At 41.8% G+C, this 21,464-nt stretch overlaps 3 protein-coding genes across 3 annotated transcripts; all 3 read left to right on the forward strand.

Annotated features, from left to right (window-relative positions):
• The first annotated feature begins 7,011 nt into the window (after positions 1-7,011).
• On the forward strand, positions 7,012-9,173 carry tmsb2 (thymosin beta 2). Its single transcript, XM_069531911.1, has 3 exons — positions 7,012-7,180; positions 8,310-8,414; positions 8,698-9,173. Exons 1-3 carry the CDS (start codon positions 7,042-7,044, stop codon positions 8,733-8,735), a joined length of 282 nt encoding a protein of 93 aa, XP_069388012.1. The 5' UTR covers positions 7,012-7,041; the 3' UTR covers positions 8,736-9,173.
• Positions 9,174-12,079: 2,906 nt separating this feature from the next.
• Positions 12,080-14,114, forward strand: LOC109624487 (protein Wnt-8a-like). Its single transcript, XM_020079196.2, has 6 exons — positions 12,080-12,239; positions 12,352-12,385; positions 12,529-12,667; positions 13,059-13,184; positions 13,278-13,420; positions 13,545-14,114. The coding sequence occupies exons 1-6, from the start codon at positions 12,169-12,171 to the stop codon at positions 14,109-14,111; spliced, it is 1,080 nt and encodes a 359-aa protein (XP_019934755.1). The 5' UTR covers positions 12,080-12,168; the 3' UTR covers positions 14,112-14,114.
• Positions 14,115-14,660: 546 nt separating this feature from the next.
• LOC109624357 (protein Wnt-8-like) lies at positions 14,661-16,692 on the forward strand. Its single transcript, XM_020078949.2, has 6 exons — positions 14,661-14,783; positions 14,875-14,908; positions 15,005-15,134; positions 15,488-15,613; positions 15,772-15,914; positions 16,004-16,692. Exons 1-6 carry the CDS (start codon positions 14,716-14,718, stop codon positions 16,559-16,561), a joined length of 1,059 nt encoding a protein of 352 aa, XP_019934508.2. The 5' UTR covers positions 14,661-14,715; the 3' UTR covers positions 16,562-16,692.
• Positions 16,693-21,464: the final 4,772 nt, after the last annotated feature.

Below are 21,464 nucleotides of genomic sequence, written 5' to 3' on the forward strand. Positions count from 1 at the left end.
CTGTACACTCGTGGAAATCTATTACTATGTCTGTGATAAGTTATTACCTTTGCCAAGGAGGTTATGGATTTGTAGGCATTTGGTTTTTTGTCTGCTAGTAAGAAGGATAAGGCAAGAAATTCTGGACAGATTACCATAAAATTTGGTAGAAGGATGTGGTATGGGTCAGAGTAGAAGCCACTCAACTTTGGCTCCAGGAATTATTTGTATCATTTCTTGAAGATTGAGGTCAGGTGTTTCTCAACATATTCATTGATTTCTCAGACAACAAATCATTGACATTGATGCAAAACATGTTTTAGGGGACTGATACTTATGAGTGTGTGCAATTTGTTGCAGAACAAAATTAAATTCTGGATCTAATGAATTTAAATGTGGTTTCATATGGGGACTGTTGGGCCTTAGTGGAAGTAAGCGTCCTACTGAGTGACATTCTACTTTCTTGATATTTTCCTCTTTTACATTTATTACTTTGTAACACTGATGGTCAGTGTTAGAAGAGTGTGTCATACTATTCTATTTCTTGTATAATGAGCTGGTATTAAACTGTGTAATTTCAGCTCCCTCTACTGTTCATTTGCATGTCCTTGTACTTTTGGATTTCCTTTGCATCTCTTATGTGTTTGACAGGCCTGTAGATGTCTGAGGGTTGGATGTACAGTCTGCCACCATGACTGCACCAATACGATACAGGCTTCCTATTAGCACTGTGTGAAGTGTGGTGGAAATAACCAAGAGTCTGATATTCAGACATGTATTGAAAAGGAGAATTAAGACATTTTGGAAACAATTCATAAACAAAAATCACAGAACACACGAAAGATGTTTATCTGGAAAACAAATCAAGATTCAAAATGAATGGTCGAAATGGTCCCTTTGACAGTAGCAATTGTCAAAGCAATTGTCAGGAATTATGATCAGTATTCTCCCCAATATTTCTATAATTTTACTAATTCAATTGAAAAATTAAGCCGTTAATCTGTAATGATATTAACTGTTAGTTGCAGACTGCAGAAATTTGTAAAACTGTCTTGTATCTAAGTTGTGTGAAATAAATCAAACTAAGCTAATTTAGGTTGGATTGATGTTGATCTCCACTGCCTTAAATTTAGGGGAAATAATTTGAACCCATTCACAACACTTAGTTGGTAATCTGTTTTTTTTGACACCAAGGAAAAAAAGCAGGTCGTCCAATATCCGGAAGGTTGGCGGTTCGATCCCTGCTCCCGCTGTTCGTCACCACGACCGAGGTGCCCTTGAGCAAGGCACCGCCCCCCTCCCCCCAACATCTGCTCCCCGGCCGCTGACAACGGCAACCCAACGCTCCAGTATATGTGTGTACATGGCATCTGTCAATGTGTGTGTTTCTATGCATGTGCGTGTTTCGACAGGGGCCAACTGGATGGGTTAAATACGGAGAACAATTTCGTGTATGCATGTAAAAAGTGTAAAACATGAAAATAAAAGTAAATCTTCTTCTTCTTCTTTAATCCAAGAACATTTCCTGACTTCTTACTGTAACAGCCGTTGAACAACTTACCACACTACACACAAGAGATAGCTTTTCATACTGCTTTAGGGTTTGGTTTGAACCAATGAGAGAATCTGTTTGTCTTGCTACTCGTTTGCTCGTTTTAATTAAAAGAAGCATGGATTTAAAGGATTGATCATTTGCTTAATCCGTCTAGGCCCTCACTTGTGCACGAGCTTGATGTATGGCATTTTATCCCTGAGAGAAAGAGTGGGAAACACCAGAGAAAGGAGAGGAGGGAGGGATGCTGTTGAGAGACGATGTATGGAGGATATTTACTTTGATGTGTTGAGATTCGCAAACAAAGCCTGAAAAGTAAACACACAAGCACACACACACGGCCATTACTCTCTGATACCTGATAAGGTGCATCACAAATGTGTTTTGTATTTATAGCAGCGCTCTAATCTTCCATCTATCGCTCCCTCTCTCGCTTCCTCGTCCCTCATCTCAGTCTCCATCTCCTCTCCTCCCTCTCCGACGCTTCTGTCCTCCTCTTTTCATCTCTGTCACTGTCCCCCAGCTGGCTAGGTGAGATAACTCCTCCATGCCGATATACTCCCAGCTCATTGGCCTGCTGATAGAACACGGGGCACCAATCAAACATTGCATCATTAGTCGTGGAGAGATCGTGAATGGAGGGAGTGTTCTTATCTGGTCTTGTGCACTTTCCTAACCCATCTTGGGGAGAAGTTAGCCTTCTTCCTTCCTACGGGTTTAAGGCAATTCTCCTACTCTTTGTCTGCTTCATTTTGTTAAACAGCTAATTCTTCTGTGAATAAAGACTAATCAGATGTATTTAAGAGATGAGCCAGCACTCTTGCTATGAGTGACAAAGTAAAAAGACACATTCTCTCAGGCTTCTGCATATCAGAATTAGACGTCTTTCATTCTGTTGGTTTAAGGCTGATCTGAAGTGCCGGGCAGGATTTAATTTGTGTGAATGTGGTTTGTAATTACACTTCAGCCACGAGTTCTAGTAGTGGAAAAACAATGTCTCGTAGCTCACTGCAGTGCAAACACTTCAATTCATCTTCTGTCAATTTGGATAATGGAAAGTAACGTAAGCTGATGGAAAGTGAGCATAGAGATGTGTCTAAGCTTGTTAGCAATTCACGGGTTTCCGTTATAGAGCAAACGCTCTGTATCCAAGCTGAGAAGAAAACAGTTGTCGCCGCGGATAAATGAACTGAAACATGCCTTGAAGAAAAAAGGAGGGAGACTAAAATAGCACATACCTCCACCATGGCCCAACTGTCCAATTATGAAACCACATTTAAATTCACTAGATCTAGATTTTTGTTTGGACCTGCACCAAATTGCCCACACTCCTAAACAGCAGTCAGATTATTTCATCAGGATCAATGAATTATTCTCTAAACAAAAATGTGGAGCTCACAATGTGAAAGAAAGTGAAAAATAGCCCTGGATCCGCCCACTGATGCATACCACCAGGTATCGTGGTAATCCGTCCAGTAGTTTTTGCACAACCTTGTTTGCAAACAAACAAACCCACAAACAAACCAACAGGGGTGTGAAACTCCTTTGCAGAGGCAAAATCGAAGAAAGAGGAGAATTGATTGTTGAAGAAATAGTTTGACATTTGAGACGCAGTTGCTTCCTAGCCCAGAGTGAAAAGAACACGCTGATGCCACTCTCGTGTGTACGCTGTGAAGCTGCAGCCACTAAACGGATCAGCTTAGCATATCTTATCATAAAGACTGGACACAAGAAAAGCCTGCCTCTGCCCAAAAGGTCACAAAATCCTCCTCCCAGCACCAATGAAGACAAACTGACACATTATCTAGATGCTTTAATTTTGAAAAGGTGAGTCGTGGCAGTTATTTGTCTATTTCTGGAGAGTGTGTTATTCTATGAAATAAGCTTCCAGCTATACAGTATGTTTATCCATGAACGGAAAAAGCGGACTAATTTCAAAAATAAAACCATGTTAAATCCAAGTGATCCATAGTGAAGTACGTGCAATAATAGACGAATAACATCAAGGTTATCGTGTAGGTTACACTGAAGAGGACACATTATTAATTAAACACAAAATCAGCATAATTGTGACTCAAAGAAGCCCCTGGCAATAAATTCATATATTTATAAATTATCCTGCCAGCGTCAAGCAATTTTCTCAAAATGTCAAACTATTCAATTAAACTTCCACACCGGCCCTGTACATTAAACACAAACCCCACAGAGACCTGCGCCTGAATACTAAACATGGTGTGAACTTATTTACTCACTTCAAAAATGTAGAAAGAAAATCCTCATATCCTCTAATCTGTTCATTTTTAACATGAATTTAAAAGCTGCATTACAGAAAACATGCCAACAAATCAATGCCAGGAGTGCAGTGCATGTAGGACACTGTTTAATTTCCATATGAATTACAATACAGTTCATTTACTTAAAGGTCCAGTGTGTAAGATTTAGGTGAAAGGGATCTATTGGCAGAAATTAAATGTAGAATAATCCTCATGATGTTTTCACTAGTTTTCTTTCATCTAAATTGTATGAATTGTAGTTTTCTTTACCCCAGGAAAGGCCCTTTATATTTAAATACTTCATATTAACATCTAGGGGACCCTCTCTACGGAGGCCGCCGTGTTTTTTACATTAGTCCAGACTGGACAAACTAAACACCTTTTGAGTTTTTAATTAAACTGAAGCTACCACAGATTATTTTTCATGTTTGGAAGGAGATGGTGAGGTGAGGGGTGTTCAGCTGCAACATGCAATTTCAACACTAGATATCACAACATTCTACACACTGTACCTTTAAAACAACAATACTTGCATCTCTTTTGCCAGATATTTGAAATACAGGAAGATGTCATTAGGATCCAAGCTGTTACAGGCAGTTATGATGTTATACTGGGGGATGAGCTCACCCTGGTGGTCACTTAGAGACTGTTCACCTCATTGCCGTGCTCAACCAGAAAATATAAAATAGTCCTGTGCTGCCATCCAGTGTTCACACCATATTTGAGCATGACTCTTTACTATGCACGAACAAAGCCTCCATAACATTCAATGAATATAACAATTATCCATCCATCTTTAGAAACATCTTAAACTGCACAGTGCTGCATACCTGAGGCTGTTGCTGGACACTGTCTCCTCCCCGACACAATTGTTACTCTCCACACTGTCAAACACCACAGATACTTGATCCCAGGAAAAGGTTTACTGGTCGATTGCCATCCGCTGACAAGCAGCAGGCTGTAAGATTTTTTCCGACAGGTCATTTGGCTGCCGAACATGACCTTTGTTGGTGTGCGTCTCCTCTCCGAGTTAGATATGCTAAATTCCCAACAGAAAGGTTAATAGGAGGGCTCGGCTCAAATTTAGAGAAGGTCAAAGATCTTCTCCCCCTCCTCCCCACACCCCCACAACATTACAAAGAAACAAACAGCTCAATGGAGAAGGGTCTGGAAGGCTGAGTCTGTGAGTGATTTAGAGAGCGGTGAAATATAATTAGCTCCGCTGGGCCGTCACATATAGGTTAGCCCGGGTGATTAGGTGCTGTGTGTAGCATTTAGCGAACCTTTTGTCGAGTTCAAGTGTAACAAGGCCGCATGTGATTATTCATCTTGTTTGTGAGGCCCTCGTGCTCAATGGCCGCTGCTCAATGAAGCTGTTCCACACTTCAGCCAGCAGGTGGTGATGCAGGTTTCTTGCAGAGCATTCACAAGAATGAATGACCTCATCATGAAGTGGGTGTAGTCCAGTAAAACCCAAAGTCATCCAGGAATAAGAAGCAACACATTAACACAGGGATTAATGGACACCCAGTGGCTTGGCTCACTGGATCATTTCAGGGGTTGAGGTCATGTTGACTCATCATCTCTATTCTGAGATGAGCAGTCTGCTGTGAGATGCATGTCCTCAGTGGGCTGGCATCAGCAGCCTGTAACTGTACCTCTGAGGAGGACTAAAGAGGGAAGACCAGCAGGTTTTATGATGTCAGAGACGACCATGAGCTCCACACATCACAGCTTTATTAGAGCCTGATGTTATCAAGATCAATTGCAAAATAAAGATTGTGACAAATGAATGCTAAAACTACATTATTAACAGCTAAAATGTTGCCACATGTTTGTATTGTTTATTTGTTAAATCTTTAATTCTGTATTTAACCTAATTTTAGTGTTTTACCTTTATTTTTGTGTCAATGTTAGCTATAGCAAAGTAAGAATTTAATTATGTGGTGTATACAAGACAATAAAATAAATACAATGCAATAAGTGTTGTCTAATTATTATTGACAGTGTATATTACTTTCATTTATTAATCTGTATTATATTTGATTATTATTATTATTTATTATCAAAAGTAACCGTTTCATTTATAAAAGGCCAGAATAGAAAGAAAATAAATCCAAATATACAAATTTCTAAAGCTGATGTCTTGAGATTGATTGTTTTGTTTGTCATCAAGATATAAGTTGACTATCATAGAGAGCTAGAGCAGCAAATATTCACATATGAGAGATTGAATGAAGCTCATCTTTAGTATTTTTTGCCGAAAAATGAATTAGGTGAATTTCATGGTAAATGTTCTAGGTCCCTGTCTGTGTTTTGTGCAGTTTTGTGAAAATGTTAAGTTAGAATTTTGTGTATATGTACAAAAGCCCTTCTAAGGAGAAGCATCTGCTTGGGCTATAAATGCTGTGGTATCTGACGGTGACCCTTGCTATATAGTTGTCCATATTGAAAAGAAAACATTAAGAATATAAATAGGGTTTTCTACAATATAAAACCTTGTAAGAATGAACATGCCACTTTCTTTATTTATATAAATACCCATGAGTTTTCGGCATGGGTTATAATTAATTCCCATAGAGCAAGTAGGATTAAGTTCATTAAATTTGAGCATCATGTGTAATTGTTTTCATGCTGTTTTGTGTATGTGTGTGTTTTCGTCTTGTGTTGTGCGTATTCGTATGAAGGTCCTTTAAAGGATGAACACTGCAAACAAGCTTAGGCTATAAAAGCTGTGGTATGTGGCAGTGGTCCATGCCATGTGCTCGTCCTGGTAAAAATAAACCTTATTATATATAAAGAGACTCTTGTGCAGTGCTATCTTTGTGCAACTCTGTTAAATACTCACAACACTTCACATACTGACACCATACTTCGCATTATGACACTCAGCAGGATGCAAAGACTACGTAAAAGCACAATTCACAGTACATGTGGATTCTTGTACGGATCATTATGATGACAAAAAGGCAAAATCGTCTTTCTGCCATCTCATGCTGTGTATCCCGACTCAGCAAAAACACTATATGATAATAATAACAATCTATTACCTGAATAATTTAACATAATCTGAGATGATCTACACGGCACAGCTGTTTCCTATCTGGGGCTCCTTCCCTGATAATATTAATATTGATGACGGGGAGGAAGGCTGACTAAGCTCTTAGTAATTCTCTCTCTACCATCTCTCTCTCTCTCTCTGCCTCCCCCTCCCTCCCTCTTATACCCACACCCTGGATGCAGGCAGGCGTGCACACACCGGCAGAATCACTCAGCTTCCGCATCGCTCTCCCTTCTCCATCTCTGCGTCTCTATCCCTCCCTGCTCTCTCTCCTCTCCTGGTGGATTTTTAGCCCACTGGCTTTGTGGAACACCGGTAAGAAAGATCCGTCTGTGCTTCGGTCTGTCTTTCACCTGTGTGTGTCTGGGTGTCTGTCTCTGGACTGTGTTTTTGTGGGAGTCAGACAAAGGATTGGGGTGTGGCTGGATGAGGAGAAACTGACTGCTTATGGCAGCAGTAGAATGTTTTGAAAGACGAATGCTGCGGATGATGATGATGGTTGTGGTAAAGAAACAATAGGGCAGATATTTGGATAACTAAGTTTGCCTGTGAATTAAAAAAGATCAAATTCTGACTACTGCTGTTCATGTCAAGGCTTGGAGGAGGTGGATGCACAGCATTTGTAGCTCAGGGTAATCTAGAAATGATTCGACATGCTTCTTTTCAAGAAAATGATAAGCTAAGAAATCTGGCCATGTGCCCAGTGTGACTATTTTCTATGTCAAACTGATTCTATGAGGCTCCTTTTTAAATTCAAACTGGTGAGAACGATTTTACAGCATCTTGGTTTGCAAATGACTGGCTGCAGGCTAGTGAAGTCTTGTCACATTTGCACAGCAGCCTCTTTGCACAGCGGTGGTTCAAACAGGCGTGACCAGGCCAGACTGCAAGACAGATGAGCAAAGAACCTGAGGCTAGGTCAGGATTATGACTGCAGAGGAGTCAGTGGAGCATCGCCTCAATCCTGGAGGCTGCAGGGGTGGATGCAGAGAGAGAAAGAGAGAGGGAGGGCGAGAAAAGGTGGAGAGAGAGAGATAGAGAGAGAGAGGGGATGCAGAGGAAGAGAACAAAGACCTCAGTCTCACAGAGAGGGAAAAGCAGAGACAAAAGAATGAAGAGACAGCCTGAAAAAAAGATAGGCACATGTTAGCTGCATAGCCATTTTGTAGAGAAGATGGAGCATGTGTGGGAGGCAGCCACCATGTGGACGTGTCTGAGCTGCACAGGTCGTAGCCACTCCCTTTATGTGCAGCTGCTTGAAAAAGATCATTTTAGAAATCAGTCAGAGCCATCTAGATTTTTGACAGCTCTTTTGCTCAGCTTAACATTTACAGTCCAAATCGAACACAGATTCATACAAGTTATTTGATGCTGCATTATCAGAATGATGTCTGACAGGTAAGGTCAAACCCATGTGCTCAGTTATCATTCTCCTCTTTCGCAGCCGAAATGTCTGACAAGCCTGATATGACTGAGATCGCCCGTTTTGACAAGACAAAGCTGAAGAAGACGGAGACGAAAGAGAAAAACCCTCTGCCCACCAAAGAGAGTGAGTGTCCCTCCTGCATTTCTGAATGATGTTTAATCCTAGAAACTATTTCCCTGTCAGTAGCTCCTCATCACTTCCCGCGCCGCCCAAAAAACCACACGCTCAGCAAGCAGAGCAGCAAAAAGACGCTGATTTGCTGCAACATCAGCAACGTGCTAATGTTGCAGCAACCCAGAAATCAGCATCCCCCCTCCCTCTCTCTCTCCCTCCCTCCCTCCCTCCCTCTAAACATATTCACTGAACATTTGTCTGCTGACCAACACTATCTTCTCGTCTTTTTCAGCCATCGAGCAAGAGAGGAAAGGCGATGCCACACCTTGACTTCTGAGCACAGGAAGAAAAGAAAGCTGAGATGCCACAGCAAAAAAGCACTTTGTTTTGATTATCACAGTATTTCAATCACTTTACTTTGTCTTCAGAAAAAAATGGGTGCTGTGGAGCTCCCTGGGGTGCTGTAAGGGTATATGGCACCCTCACAAGGGGGCTCTCTTGCTACTCGGTTGTAAAAGCTTTAGCCTGGGTGCATGTCTTGCGCAGTTAGCCTACAGCTAACATGTCTCCCCAAATTGCCAAACTAGGAGGTGGTGCTGTGATGTAGCACAGAAAGAGATAGAGAGAGAGTAAGGCAGGCATCCAGGCTGAGGTGGGGGGTGGGGGTCTGCAGACATGGGAGCAATCGGAGTTTAATCATGTGGGATGTTTTCTTAAAAAACTTTTTACTTTTCTTTATGAAATAAATATGAAGACATGGAACCAGTCGATCCTGTGTATTTCTCTGTCTCCTCTTTGTCTATGATGTGCAGACTGCAGACCCTAACACACACACACACACACACACACACACACACACACACACACACACACACACACACACACACACACACACACGCACACGCACACGCACACGCACACACACCTATAAAACATGGACTGATCTTATCTGCGAGCCACAGTTTGTTTTCTGTTTGCTACACCACTGTCACATGTCAGATAAGGGGGTCACATCCAAAGACATAGACTTCATCACTTTAAGTTTTCACCAGATTTGTGAGATTTCAAAGATTAAAACATGAGCAGGGTCCATATTTAATAATGGTTTAAGATAAAGGGGTCGCTACATACTGTTAATAATAATAATAATCTTATACATATAAGCATAGAACCAAACCCACACATTAATAAATTGACCACATAGCTGTAAGTTGCATGTTTCAATTGCTCAAAATCATTATAAAAAGTGGGGTCCTCTTCTCATTAAAATTGAATCAACAAAGCAGCTGCTACAGCTTGTTGATCAAGCTTGTGGGTTTTCACTTGGCATTAGAACTGGAATAATAACTATGATTAATTACTTATTATTACTTATTATTTAATCAGTTGTGTCATTTTCAAGCAAAAACTCCAAAGGAGCTGTGGTGTCGTTTTAAATATATTTCTGATTATTCCTGTAAATAAAGCAGCTTTACGTGTTGAACTGATTTGGACAAGACATGCATTCTAAAGATGTTACATTGGGCTCATGACAAACTGGAGTTCTCACTATTTTCTGACATTGTGTTGACCTATTAATCAATTACATATTAATGGAGAACTGCAGATTAACCAGTAGTGACAACTGTATCCACTGAAGCCTATCCCTCGTCATCATCAATAACTGTATTATAACAATTATGTCAAAATAAAGTATTTAACAAAACTTTCACTGAAAAAAGCTACACACTGATAAGACAATATATGTAGTTTATCATTTATTTATTTCGGCTTATCTATTTAAATCAAATGCAACACCAACAGATCACTGTACTGATCATTTATGGCCCTGAACCTCCACCTCACTGGCTGTTGGTGTGGCTGACTGGCGTCACCAGTCCTGCCACCCTCCCTTCACTCTGTCAAAGCTGTCACCTCCTGCGCCTTTACTGCTCCATTTCTCTCACTCTGCGCTGCCATAAATCACACATCAGCGCACCTCGACGTGTCTGAAATGTCTGTTACAACAATTTAATTAACCTGCATTTTTAACCTCATGTTATTTTAAGCACAGTGTAACTAACAAAGGTCCTGACCCCGACGACAGCACTGTCAGGTTTGAGGCTCTGCTGGAATTCACATCAAGGAAAAGTGTCTTTACGTTAAAAATCCACATGGAGTGTTCACATTATTATTACAGATTTTTTTTACTAATGACAATAACATTCACATGCATTTGACAGTTGAGCCATTTTTACGGATCATCTCAGAATTAATGGTGTAATAGAAAATAAAGGAAATTAAACCTATTTCTTTAAATGCCACCCAACAGCCCAAGTGATGAGAGTTTCGATGTTTAGCGGACCAGTGCAGAAACACGCCCAGCTGCAGAGGCTGCTATTGTTTGCAGGTTATTAACTCATTTAACCCATTAAAATCGTCATTCAGGGACAAATTATGAAGCGTCCCAGGTTGATTTTTAATCGCTCCGTATTATTTCTCGGCCAGGTGACGAGGGGCTCTAGGTTTCAGTCATACTGCAGAGTGAATGTGGGTGATATCTAATTAGTGGGGATTATCCTCACCTCCAATTCACCGAGGACCTCGCCCAGCCGCCCGCCTATTGTCCACGGCGCTGAGTGGAATTGTTGTGTTCAGGGATTTTGAGTGGCTAAATAGGGGATTTGACAAGTGTAAGCAATTTAATAAAATGCTGTAATGTTAATCACTAACTTCTCAAATCATAGTATATGGCAGAAACTACCATGATGACTGGCTGTTGATGAGATAATCAGCAGAATTAAACGCTGGATGATCCTGGATTTCTGTTACGCACATGATCAATATAACCAATCTCTCAAACCCCATCGCGCACAAACATTTTACAGCGCACCCATAAACTAACTTACTGTTTAATGGCAGAAACATTAAAGCTCTTATGTGTTTATGCTCTTGTAAATTCCAGACTGTTTTCGCACCATGTTGTTTCTTGGGGGAAACATCTATTATCCTATTATCACAACGATGCCAATGTCGCCGATGTGTGAGGAAATATTTACATGACTATATACTGTCAGGCCCTGAAAGACTTTATGGCTTTTAGTCGCAGTCTTTCCCCCTGGGACGCTGGTGCCATTTCCCAAACGTTTTCAACTACACATGAGCCCTCACCGCTGAATTCAGTGCACCATTACGCGTAATGTGGGGGGCCGTTTAGAGGACACAAAGTTGTGCAGTGTTTGTGACCTCTGTGCAAAATAAAAAAGTATAATATATTATGTCCAGTGTTTTGTAATAAATGTTCTGAGAAACAATTGCGTTTGCCCACTTGCCTCTTAATAACCCCGAAATGAATTATTGCAGGATATGTTTTATTTCACCTATATGTCCCTATGCCAGCATCATCAATATACTCATATGATCCACATGAGTATATGTTTCTATTCGTGGGGAACATTTACAAGGCTTGAGCCTGGGAAAGACAGGTGAATGAATGGGTGAATGAATGAATGAATGAGGGGCTGTTAAACCGTCTGCGTCATTTCTTTGAAGTGCACTTATTCACCGACGGCTCCTATTTGTCTATAGGACGCGGCAATCAATGTCGTCGTTGGCGCATTTTCACAGTGAAATGTTACCTGCAGGACAAATCTGTCAATCAAAGGGGCAAGGCCAAATAAATATCATCAGCGTGGGGTCTGGCTACAACTTCAGTTGCCTTCTTCTCTCCTGGCATATTCTCATCTGGGATAGAGCAACAGCCTCCGCTTGGAATTCAGCTGCTATGGGACCATTCTATCTCCTCACAGCTGTGGTTCTGTCCATGTGCTGTCATTTTCAGTTTGCATTCGCTTGGTATGTCATTTGTTTTTGGAAGATTTAATTGAAAATATTTCAGTGTAATGTGTGTGTTCTGATGATGGCATAGTGACCTGGGATAAACCTGAATGTTTTGTCTTCTTTATAGGACGGTGAATAATTTCCTCATGACTGGACCAAAGGTAAATACATTCCTGTCTTTTTTTTTTTATTTGGGCACGTTGTGTCCTTGTGACATCCAGCTCAAATATATCAGCTTTTCTAATGTAGATGCATATTTTTTATACAATAACAATTAACAATATAATTTGCTTTCTCTCTCAAGGCTTTTCTGACATACGCCAGCAGTGTGCAACTGGGTGCGCAGAGTGGAATACAAGAGTGTAAACACCAGTTCGCCTTGGAAAGGTGGAACTGCCCAGAGAGCACGCTCCAATTATCCACACTCAACGGCCTCAGAAGTGGTAAGACATTTTTGTCTGCATATCTGTATCATGTGCATAACATAGTGCTGCAGGATGGTGTGGTGGTGAGTTTAATTCCAGCATCACGCAGCTTAGCTGATGCGTTCTCGCGTGAAGTTTATCCTTCAATGCAGAGACGGAGCTGGAACTTACCGCGCGCTCTAACCTCCATGGAGAAGAGGCACACACATCAAGTTAAATTCTCTGCTGGAATACACTGAAAAAAGAGCAAAGATACTCAAGAGATTGTCAATAATTCGTCTCCAAAAAAGCCTTTACGCATGGTTTACGCGCCTTTTACGCACAGTTTATGAGCAGCTATTTATGGCGTCAAATATGATTGACAGCAATGTGTAACATCAGGGTTTGCTTTCTTTGTCAACTATTGCAGCCACAAGGGAAACTTCTTTTGTCCATGCCATCAGTGCGGCCGGAGTGATGTACACGCTCACCAAGAACTGCAGCATGGGGGATTTTGACAACTGTGGCTGCGATGACTCCAGAATTGGACAGACAGGTAATTTCAAGATGGGTCTGTTTACTGTTTGAATGAACTATGTGACCTTGTATTTGTTTCAATTGAATAACATTGTGTATTTCTAATCACCAGGAGGCAGAGGATGGATTTGGGGAGGCTGCAGTGATAATGCGGAGTTTGGTGAGAAGATCTCCAAACAGTTCGTTGACGCACTGGAAGGCGGACATGACTCGCGCGCAGCAGTCAACCTGCATAACAACGAGGCAGGCAGACTGGTAAGAGATCCCATGTCTCATGTTATCAGCATTTACGCACAAGACTACACATGTCAAGAAAGACAAGAAAGGGCACGTCTGATAATAACATTCATAACATTCTCTTCCCTCACTATCTCTGCAGGCGGTCAAAAGCACAATGAGGAGAGCCTGTAAGTGTCACGGGGTGTCCGGGAGCTGCAGCATCCAGACCTGCTGGATGCAGCTGGCCGACTTCAGGGAGGTTGGGAACTATCTGAAGATGAAGCACGAGAACGCAAAGAAACTAGAGATGGACAAGAAGCCTGCGAGGGCTGGGAACAGCGCGGACAACCGAGGAGCCATTGCGCACGGCTTTCGTGGAATCCCTCGCACGGAACTCATCTACCAGGAGGATTCCCCGGACTACTGCCTCAGGAACAAGAGCATGGGCTTCCAGGGCACCGAGGGGCGGGAGTGTCTGAAGGGCAACAAGAACATGTCCCACTGGGAGAGGAAGAGCTGCCGCAGGCTGTGCTACGAATGCGGCCTGCGGGTGGTGGAGAAGCGCATCGAGGTCGTCAGCAGCTGCAACTGCAAGTTCCACTGGTGCTGCACGGTGAGGTGCGAGAAATGCACGCAAACTGTTACCAAATATTACTGCGCGCGTAAAGAAAGCGGGAGGAAAACACATAATAAAACGAGGCGCAGGCACAGTGCGCGCAGGCAGTGATCGCCCTGTGTTACAGAGACTTCTGAGTCAATATGCTCATCAAATTTCAGCTCCCACAAGATTATTGACACCATTAAGCTTTGTACAGATTTGTAATAATGTTATTTTCAACTTTCACATTGTTGAAGCCTTTTAATGCACTTTATCTATAATGAATGGATCCTGTATATAAATCAAAGTATCATGAGAGAGAAACTTCCACGCATGCTAACTGGTTTATGTTGGTGCTTGGGGGTATTTTCTCGGATTTGTAGCGTTTGTCTTTTGTGATGTCTAAAATTAATATTTTATAGGCCCATGTACTTAAAATGTAATAAATATTTTTTATAATATGTGTGACTCCGTCTGGTTTGTCAGGGATTCCGTTATTAGTATATTAGTGCCCTGGTGTCACAGCCTACAGGGGTAGAAAATAAACTGTCGCCTATAACGCCACCCTTTGAAGTGCGCATAAAGGCGTTTCCTGAACCCGTCAGCCAATCACCTTCCTCGGACCATGAGCGACAAAGCACAAGAGTCCCATTTGTTCTTCATTCATTAAGAGAGAAAGTTTCAGAACGCAGGGTCAAAATAACTGGATCTCTGTGCTTTTGGGGGCTAACAGATGAAAATGGTGCAATTATTACTTTGGCTGCTGGCTCTCTTTTGCAAAATTTGTCCAGGACATACTTGGTAAGATTCTTTCTACTTGCTTGCATCTTTTATATGTTGTTGAAGCTCAAGATGGACTGATCCTCTTTATCCTCTATCTCCATCGTCTCAGGGTGGCCAGTAACCTTCTTATGACGGGGCCTAAGGTAAATAGAGAATTATGATTATTCTGACAGGTTGAGGATAACTAATTTAAAATGTGTTTGGACCAAATATAAGAACTGTCACTGCCTCCCCTGCAGGCCTATCTGACCTACGCCAGGAGCGTGCAGGTGGGCGCTCAGAGCGGGATTGAGGAGTGCAAGCAACAGTTTGCTTGGGATAAGTGGAACTGTCCCGACAGCGCAACCCAGCTCAAAGGCCTGAGGCGCGGTAGGTTGAGAAAATTAATTTCTAGTAAACATGGAAGGTCCTTACTGAGAAAAATACATTCGTGCGTAAAATGTGTCTTGTTGTTTGGATAATACACACGGCCCACAAGCATGTTATGGAGACACTGACATTAGCTGAATGCGGCCCCATGAATATGAATGTAGGACTATAACAGATCTGCGTCACATTAATTACACAATACGACCATGATACATGTGTGTACTTTAAGACACATTTGCAGTAACAGTATTTGCTATGCTTAAAAACGAATTAAGGAATTTCTTATGGTAATCTAATTCATTTCTTTGACCTTGATTGGATAAATATGATTATTCATTCCTCCTCACTGACAGCCACCAGAGAGACTTCCTTCATCCACGCCATCAGTGCAGCAGGGGTCATGTACACTCTGACCAGGAACTGCAGCCTGGGAGACCTGGACAACTGTGGCTGTGATGTATCAAAGAACGGAAAAACTGGTGAGGGTTAAAGCCCATATTAATCCGAATATTTCATATGTGACAAGCACGTTTAAACACACAGCTTAACTCTGATTATATGCATTTCAGTTTGTGCTGTTCTCTGTGGGTTTTAAGTTGGTGATTTGATTTACAGTGATATTATTGCGTGTGTGCAGGTGGTCGTGGCTGGTTGTGGGGTGGCTGCAGTGATAACGTGGATTTCGGGGAGAGGGTTTCCAAACAGTACGTGGATGCGCAGGAGACAGGTCAGGACTCCAGAGCTGCTGTCAACCTGCACAACAACGAGGCCGGACGACTGGTGAGTTATATACACACACACACTAATCACTCATCCGACACTGCACAGCTTTAGGTTGTATTTAATTTACTTTCCCTGATTCCCTGCAGGCTGTGACGGCTACAATGAAGCGCATCTGCAGGTGTCACGGCATGTCTGAGAGCTGCAGCGTCCAAACCTGCTGGACGCAGCTGTCAGATTTCAGAGAAATCGGCAACTACTTGAAGATCAAGCACAGTCAGGCCCAGAAGCTTGACATCGACAAGAAGCGCATGAGGGCCGGTAACAGCGCGGACAGCCGCGGGGCCATCGTGGACGCGTTCGGCAACATCGACAAGACGGAGCTCATCTACCTGGAGGACTCCCCGGACTACTGCAGGAGGAACGTGAGTCTGGGCCTGTATGGCACCGAGGGCCGGGAGTGCTTGCAGCACGGGGACGGTCTGACCCAGTGGGAGAGGAGGAGCTGCCGCAGGTTGTGCCACGAGTGCGGCCTGAGGGTGGAGGAGAAGCGCACGGAGGTGGTGAGCAGCTGCAACTGCAAATTCCACTGGTGCTGCAAGGTGAACTGTGAGGACTGCTCCCAGGTCATAGTGACACATGTGTGCGCCAGGAGGGAGGCAGGGGACGGACACGGCTACAGACGGAGATACCGTGGACCCAAATGAATGAAACATAAATCCCATGAATGCGTTTTATATGTTACAGCTGTTTAACCTCTGTTTGCACTTTTTCTATCGTTTTTTCCATGTCTACTTGTATAAACACTTGAGTTTCTATTTATGAACACTTTAGATAAATAAATAAAAAATCTAAAACAAGAGTCCTGAGTGCAACGTGTGATTCCAGTCAACTGGAATTATTTCTCTTAATAAATCCAACATGCACACAACTCGCCTGTTAGAATAAGAATGAACTGAATACACTTAACAGAGGATTACATGGATAAACCTGGTGCATTTCACACCTTCACCAAGGTGTTGATCCAGGTTTGATCCACCACCACCACTTTGATGTCAATGTGTATTGATTTCATTCTAAAGAGCAGCAAAGCTGAAAGATAGGGGAAGTATTTCCACCTTCCAGTTGGAAGGTATTTGGCCTGATAATCCGCAGACAGTCACATCCCACAGGCAAATGCTAATTTCAATACATCAAAGGAAGGGGAAACACATTGACAATCTGTCACAGGAAAAAAAAAAGCCCAAACAGCTAAAGAAACTGGATCTTACTGAGGTCCAGTTGCTACACTGCATATCCAAGGGAAACAACCCTGACTCACATTCCACCATGAATGGGGTTAATTTCTAATCTTATAATTTGCAAGGAATTAGGTCTGAGAGTAGCCTCCCTCCCACCAGCCAATCTGTGTCTGAAGGAGCCATTCATTCCCCCTCCCACCATCCCCTCTACCCCCTGTATCTCCTAAAAAATCTTACTCTCAGCTGGACGTGTCATAAATCTGTCACTGACTCAGCTAAATGAGTGATGGCATGGATATTACCTTCATCAGGGGGTCCATGCCTTGAGGGGGGTGGAGAGGTGGGGGTCTAACAGAAAAGTGGGGCGGGGGGTGGTTACGAGGCTGAATCACAGTCTTTACAGATCAGTTACTGCAGAGGCAGTAAACAACAAGCTCAAGTGAGGGATTACAGCAAACTAGAATTGCACTCTATAGATGACATACCTCCACCGAGGCCGAACAGTCCCACATGATTGTTTTGTTCTAATAGTAAATATAAAGAAAGAAATATTAAATATTGTCTGCATTTGTCTGTCTAGCATAACAAAGGCACCATGCAGGAGCCTGTTACAGCAGCTCCCAATGTGTTCAAGAATTTGTCAATTTGGGATCAATAAAGTACTATCTATCTATTTATATAGACAGAATTAGTATATAATAACATGTGCAAATTACTTACATGAAAATAATAAAAGAGAAAAAAATATTGCTGGATCTAACCCTTGATGCACATCCACACAAAATGTAATGAGTTCTTCAAAGAGCCAGGCCTATTCTCTAAATACACCAAGTTGATGGAAATCAGTAAAGTAACAAACAAACAGGTGAAAACAAAGTAGGTGACTAAATTATAGATCATCTGGAGTCACCATATCGAGAACTGAAGCAACACTAAAGTCAGAAAAGTCATGATTGGGTTTAGTGACTCTCCGAGTGCATACATCCGAATTTCACACACTCAAAGATATGAGTTCCCTAAATGTGCCTCATTTGTTTCACCACATCCATCTGCAAAGTTTTGTGTCAATCCATCCAGTAGTCTTAGCGTAATCCTGCTAACAAACAGACAAAAAAAACCTAAAAACTTGACTTACTTGGCGTAATTACAACATAAAATGGCTCATATCTCAGGCCAAACAATCCCACGCATGATTGTAGAAATTTGAAAGAAAAAAATAAAGTGGTCTGATAACAGTATTTGATTTATTGGTTATAAAATATAGTTAAAGAAAGAATCAACATCCAAACCAAAATATGGTTCCCAGGCCCCCATCTAGCCAACTTTGGTAGAAATGAGTTCAGTAGTTTTTGCCTAATCCTGCTAACAAATAAACAATCAAACAAAAACAAGCGTGACACAAGCTCTATTATCATTTCATTAGAGATCTGGGGTCAACACATCCCGAAGAATAAAAGCAACAATTTGGTCGAGGAAGCTCCAGTTGGGTCAATACTGCTTGTAGTCTTTAAAAGTTGACATCAGCCCACTAGCACTTGTTTAAGAAAACACAAGAACTATATAATAAACAGACCAAACTCCTAATAAACGATGGGTAAATGTATTTTGAAGGAACAGGTAACACCCTCACAGACCTGAACCCTCACTCCCATCCTTCTCCATTTGTCTGTTTGCTCCTGGGGACGTCCTGTATTTCCCATGCTATCCTGCTGTGTGTTAATGAAGGTTTAGCTCCACTGGAGGCCCCTCACTGCTCCGCCCCTTATCTCAGCTCTCCACTGGGTACATTATTGGTTCCATATTGGCCCCATATGATGCAAGTGAGATGACCACATCTGTTGTCATTCATTTCTGCTGGAAAAAAAAAACTTTTCCTATAAAGTAGAAACATTTAACAGTAACGGTTTTAAAGCAATATTTTATAAAATGTTCAGGTTTTTAATATTATACAGTTTTAGGATTGTTTACGCTTAAAAGTGGCTTTAGAGTGATCATTTTCATCATTTTCCTGCCTCCACTACAGTGGCAGGATTGTTGTCTTCCATTGGGGGTATGTTTCCCAATCAGGACAGAAGAGGAAAACAGTGGGAGGGTGGATGATCGCCTACAAGGACCCCCCAGGAGGAGTCATGTATTCACCCAGACATGCCTGGGGTCTTGGGGGGGGGGGGTCTGAGCGTGATTGATCATCCCCTCTTCCCCTCTCCCCTCCTCTCTCACCTGGGTGTGAGATGCCAAAAGGCCTGACACAGGACAGGCTGCGGCTGGGATACAAGATCTGACGCGGCCTCCAACGTTGCCTCGCTACGAATTAGAATAAGAAGTGCATTTGAAATCCCGACACCACTCAGAAAAGCAGACACAAAAGTTAGAGGAGACTCAACAAACCCATCACAGCTTTGTGCATCTGGTTACATATCCATGTGAAAGGAAACCGTGTTGAGATAGAAAGTCTTTGCAGAGTGCGAACACACTTTTATACAACTCAAGCATGCATTTTTTATGCATTAAAAATAAGCACTGCTCATGAGCACTGAAACTTTCTACTTTAGTTTTTCACACAAGGTGCATAACATGATGACACAACACCAGTATGATTATGTACAGAGAAGAGAGGTCGCTCTAAACTTTGCTTTTATAAAGATAACAAATGGTCCCTCTGTCAAGTAGACCCTTGTTTTTTTATATATATATAAAGAAAGCAAGAGTTTAAACAATGTTCCCTCTAAAGAGGAGGTGATGTGATGGAATCCACAAAGTCTCGCTGACTACAAGAAGACAGTGAGTAGAAAAGATACGTCAAATCGAGACATTATTACTAGATGTCTCTCAGTAGAGCGAATACTTTCAACAAGGCTCAACAATCCCCTAGAACTAAATCAAGCGGCACCAAATTTCACACACACTCATAGATACCAGTTTCATAAATGTGCCTGATTTTTTTCCATCAAGATCCATGAATTATTCACTGGGGAAACTGTGACAACGTTGAAAATCGGTCAATCTCACAATGTTAAAGAAATTGAAAAAAACACTCAAAACCACAAATATTAACAAATATTCTATCAGCATAAAAGTTCATTGTGAACATATACACAAACAAGGTAGTTTCTGGTCTTTGATTTTGTATTATATGCACTGGGCTGTAAGAGTGGTACTGTCATAATGAATATTTGCATCTAACTTCTAGAATAATCACCAAGTTCCAAAATGAAATCTACAAAAACAGGCACAATTAGAGGACATATATTCATATTTATTCATATTTATATTTTGTTCAGAATAGCACAAAGGTCTCCACAATACAGTAAAGAAGACATAAATCAAACTATGCCGATGTCACAAAAATTTTCTAATATTGCTCTGTATGCAATAAAATTAATTATTAAAAAAATGCATTCTATGATAGTTGAACCCTCTCATCGCTTGTGCTGTGGACATTAATATAGATACTGATAATGACTAGGAACAGGAGTAGGAAGAAGATGACTACATCAGTGCTCTGACTGAGCCACAAACAGCTGAGCAGCAACACAGTGACCTGTGAAGGTAACTATGAGCCACCTGCATCTGCAGACACCATGAAGCCACCTCGCCCTTTAAGAGAAGCTCAACATCAGGGCTTTGACTCCAGACGTAACAGAAATAAATCATGGTGGTGTGCACGAAGAACTGCACACACATGAAAGAACGAGTCTGTGGATCTGCTGCATTTCACTTCCAAACCAGACCCAGTGTGCATTTTGCCAACTTATTTGTTGTGTGTAAGAGGATCCAGTTCATGACCCCTCATCTGCGGAAAGGACCTTCCAACATGCAATTCGTCGCCTTCCTACTGAAGGTAACAATGCTCTTTTGATTTGCTCTCAGCTAAGATATTTGGTTTGGTTCAGTTAACAAGAGCCGGTCAGTTCCATCTGAATGTTGACAGAAGCAAGAAGCCCAGACATCCAGACAAATCAATAAAAAACGTATCTTTTAAACCTGCGTAAATGCTGCTCATTATGTTGTGTTTGTAACAGATCAACAGTCAAATCTTAATATCTCAATATTACCACATTCCTATTTCACACAATCCATGGTTTCCACAAGAGGGCAGCGCTGTCAAGGCTACTACCTCAAACAAGCCACTCCAAACCCAGGGACATGTCAAACAGGTAATTTAAACAACTTATAACTCCAGCAAGCACTGCATCCTGGGTAATGAAAATATGCAAGTTTTTAAATATGTTTTTTAGGTTGTATTTTTAAACCCTAACCCTATTTTAGTTATTAATCTGTCTCTTCCCAGACCGGTGGCAAGAAAACCAGTTATGGTGAATGAACCATTCAATATCAGGACCAAAACCAGGTGACAATCAAAGGCAGA

This window comes from Paralichthys olivaceus, chromosome 9, assembly GCF_024713975.1.
Source record: "Paralichthys olivaceus isolate ysfri-2021 chromosome 9, ASM2471397v2, whole genome shotgun sequence".
Lineage (NCBI taxonomy): Eukaryota > Metazoa > Chordata > Actinopteri > Pleuronectiformes > Paralichthyidae > Paralichthys > Paralichthys olivaceus.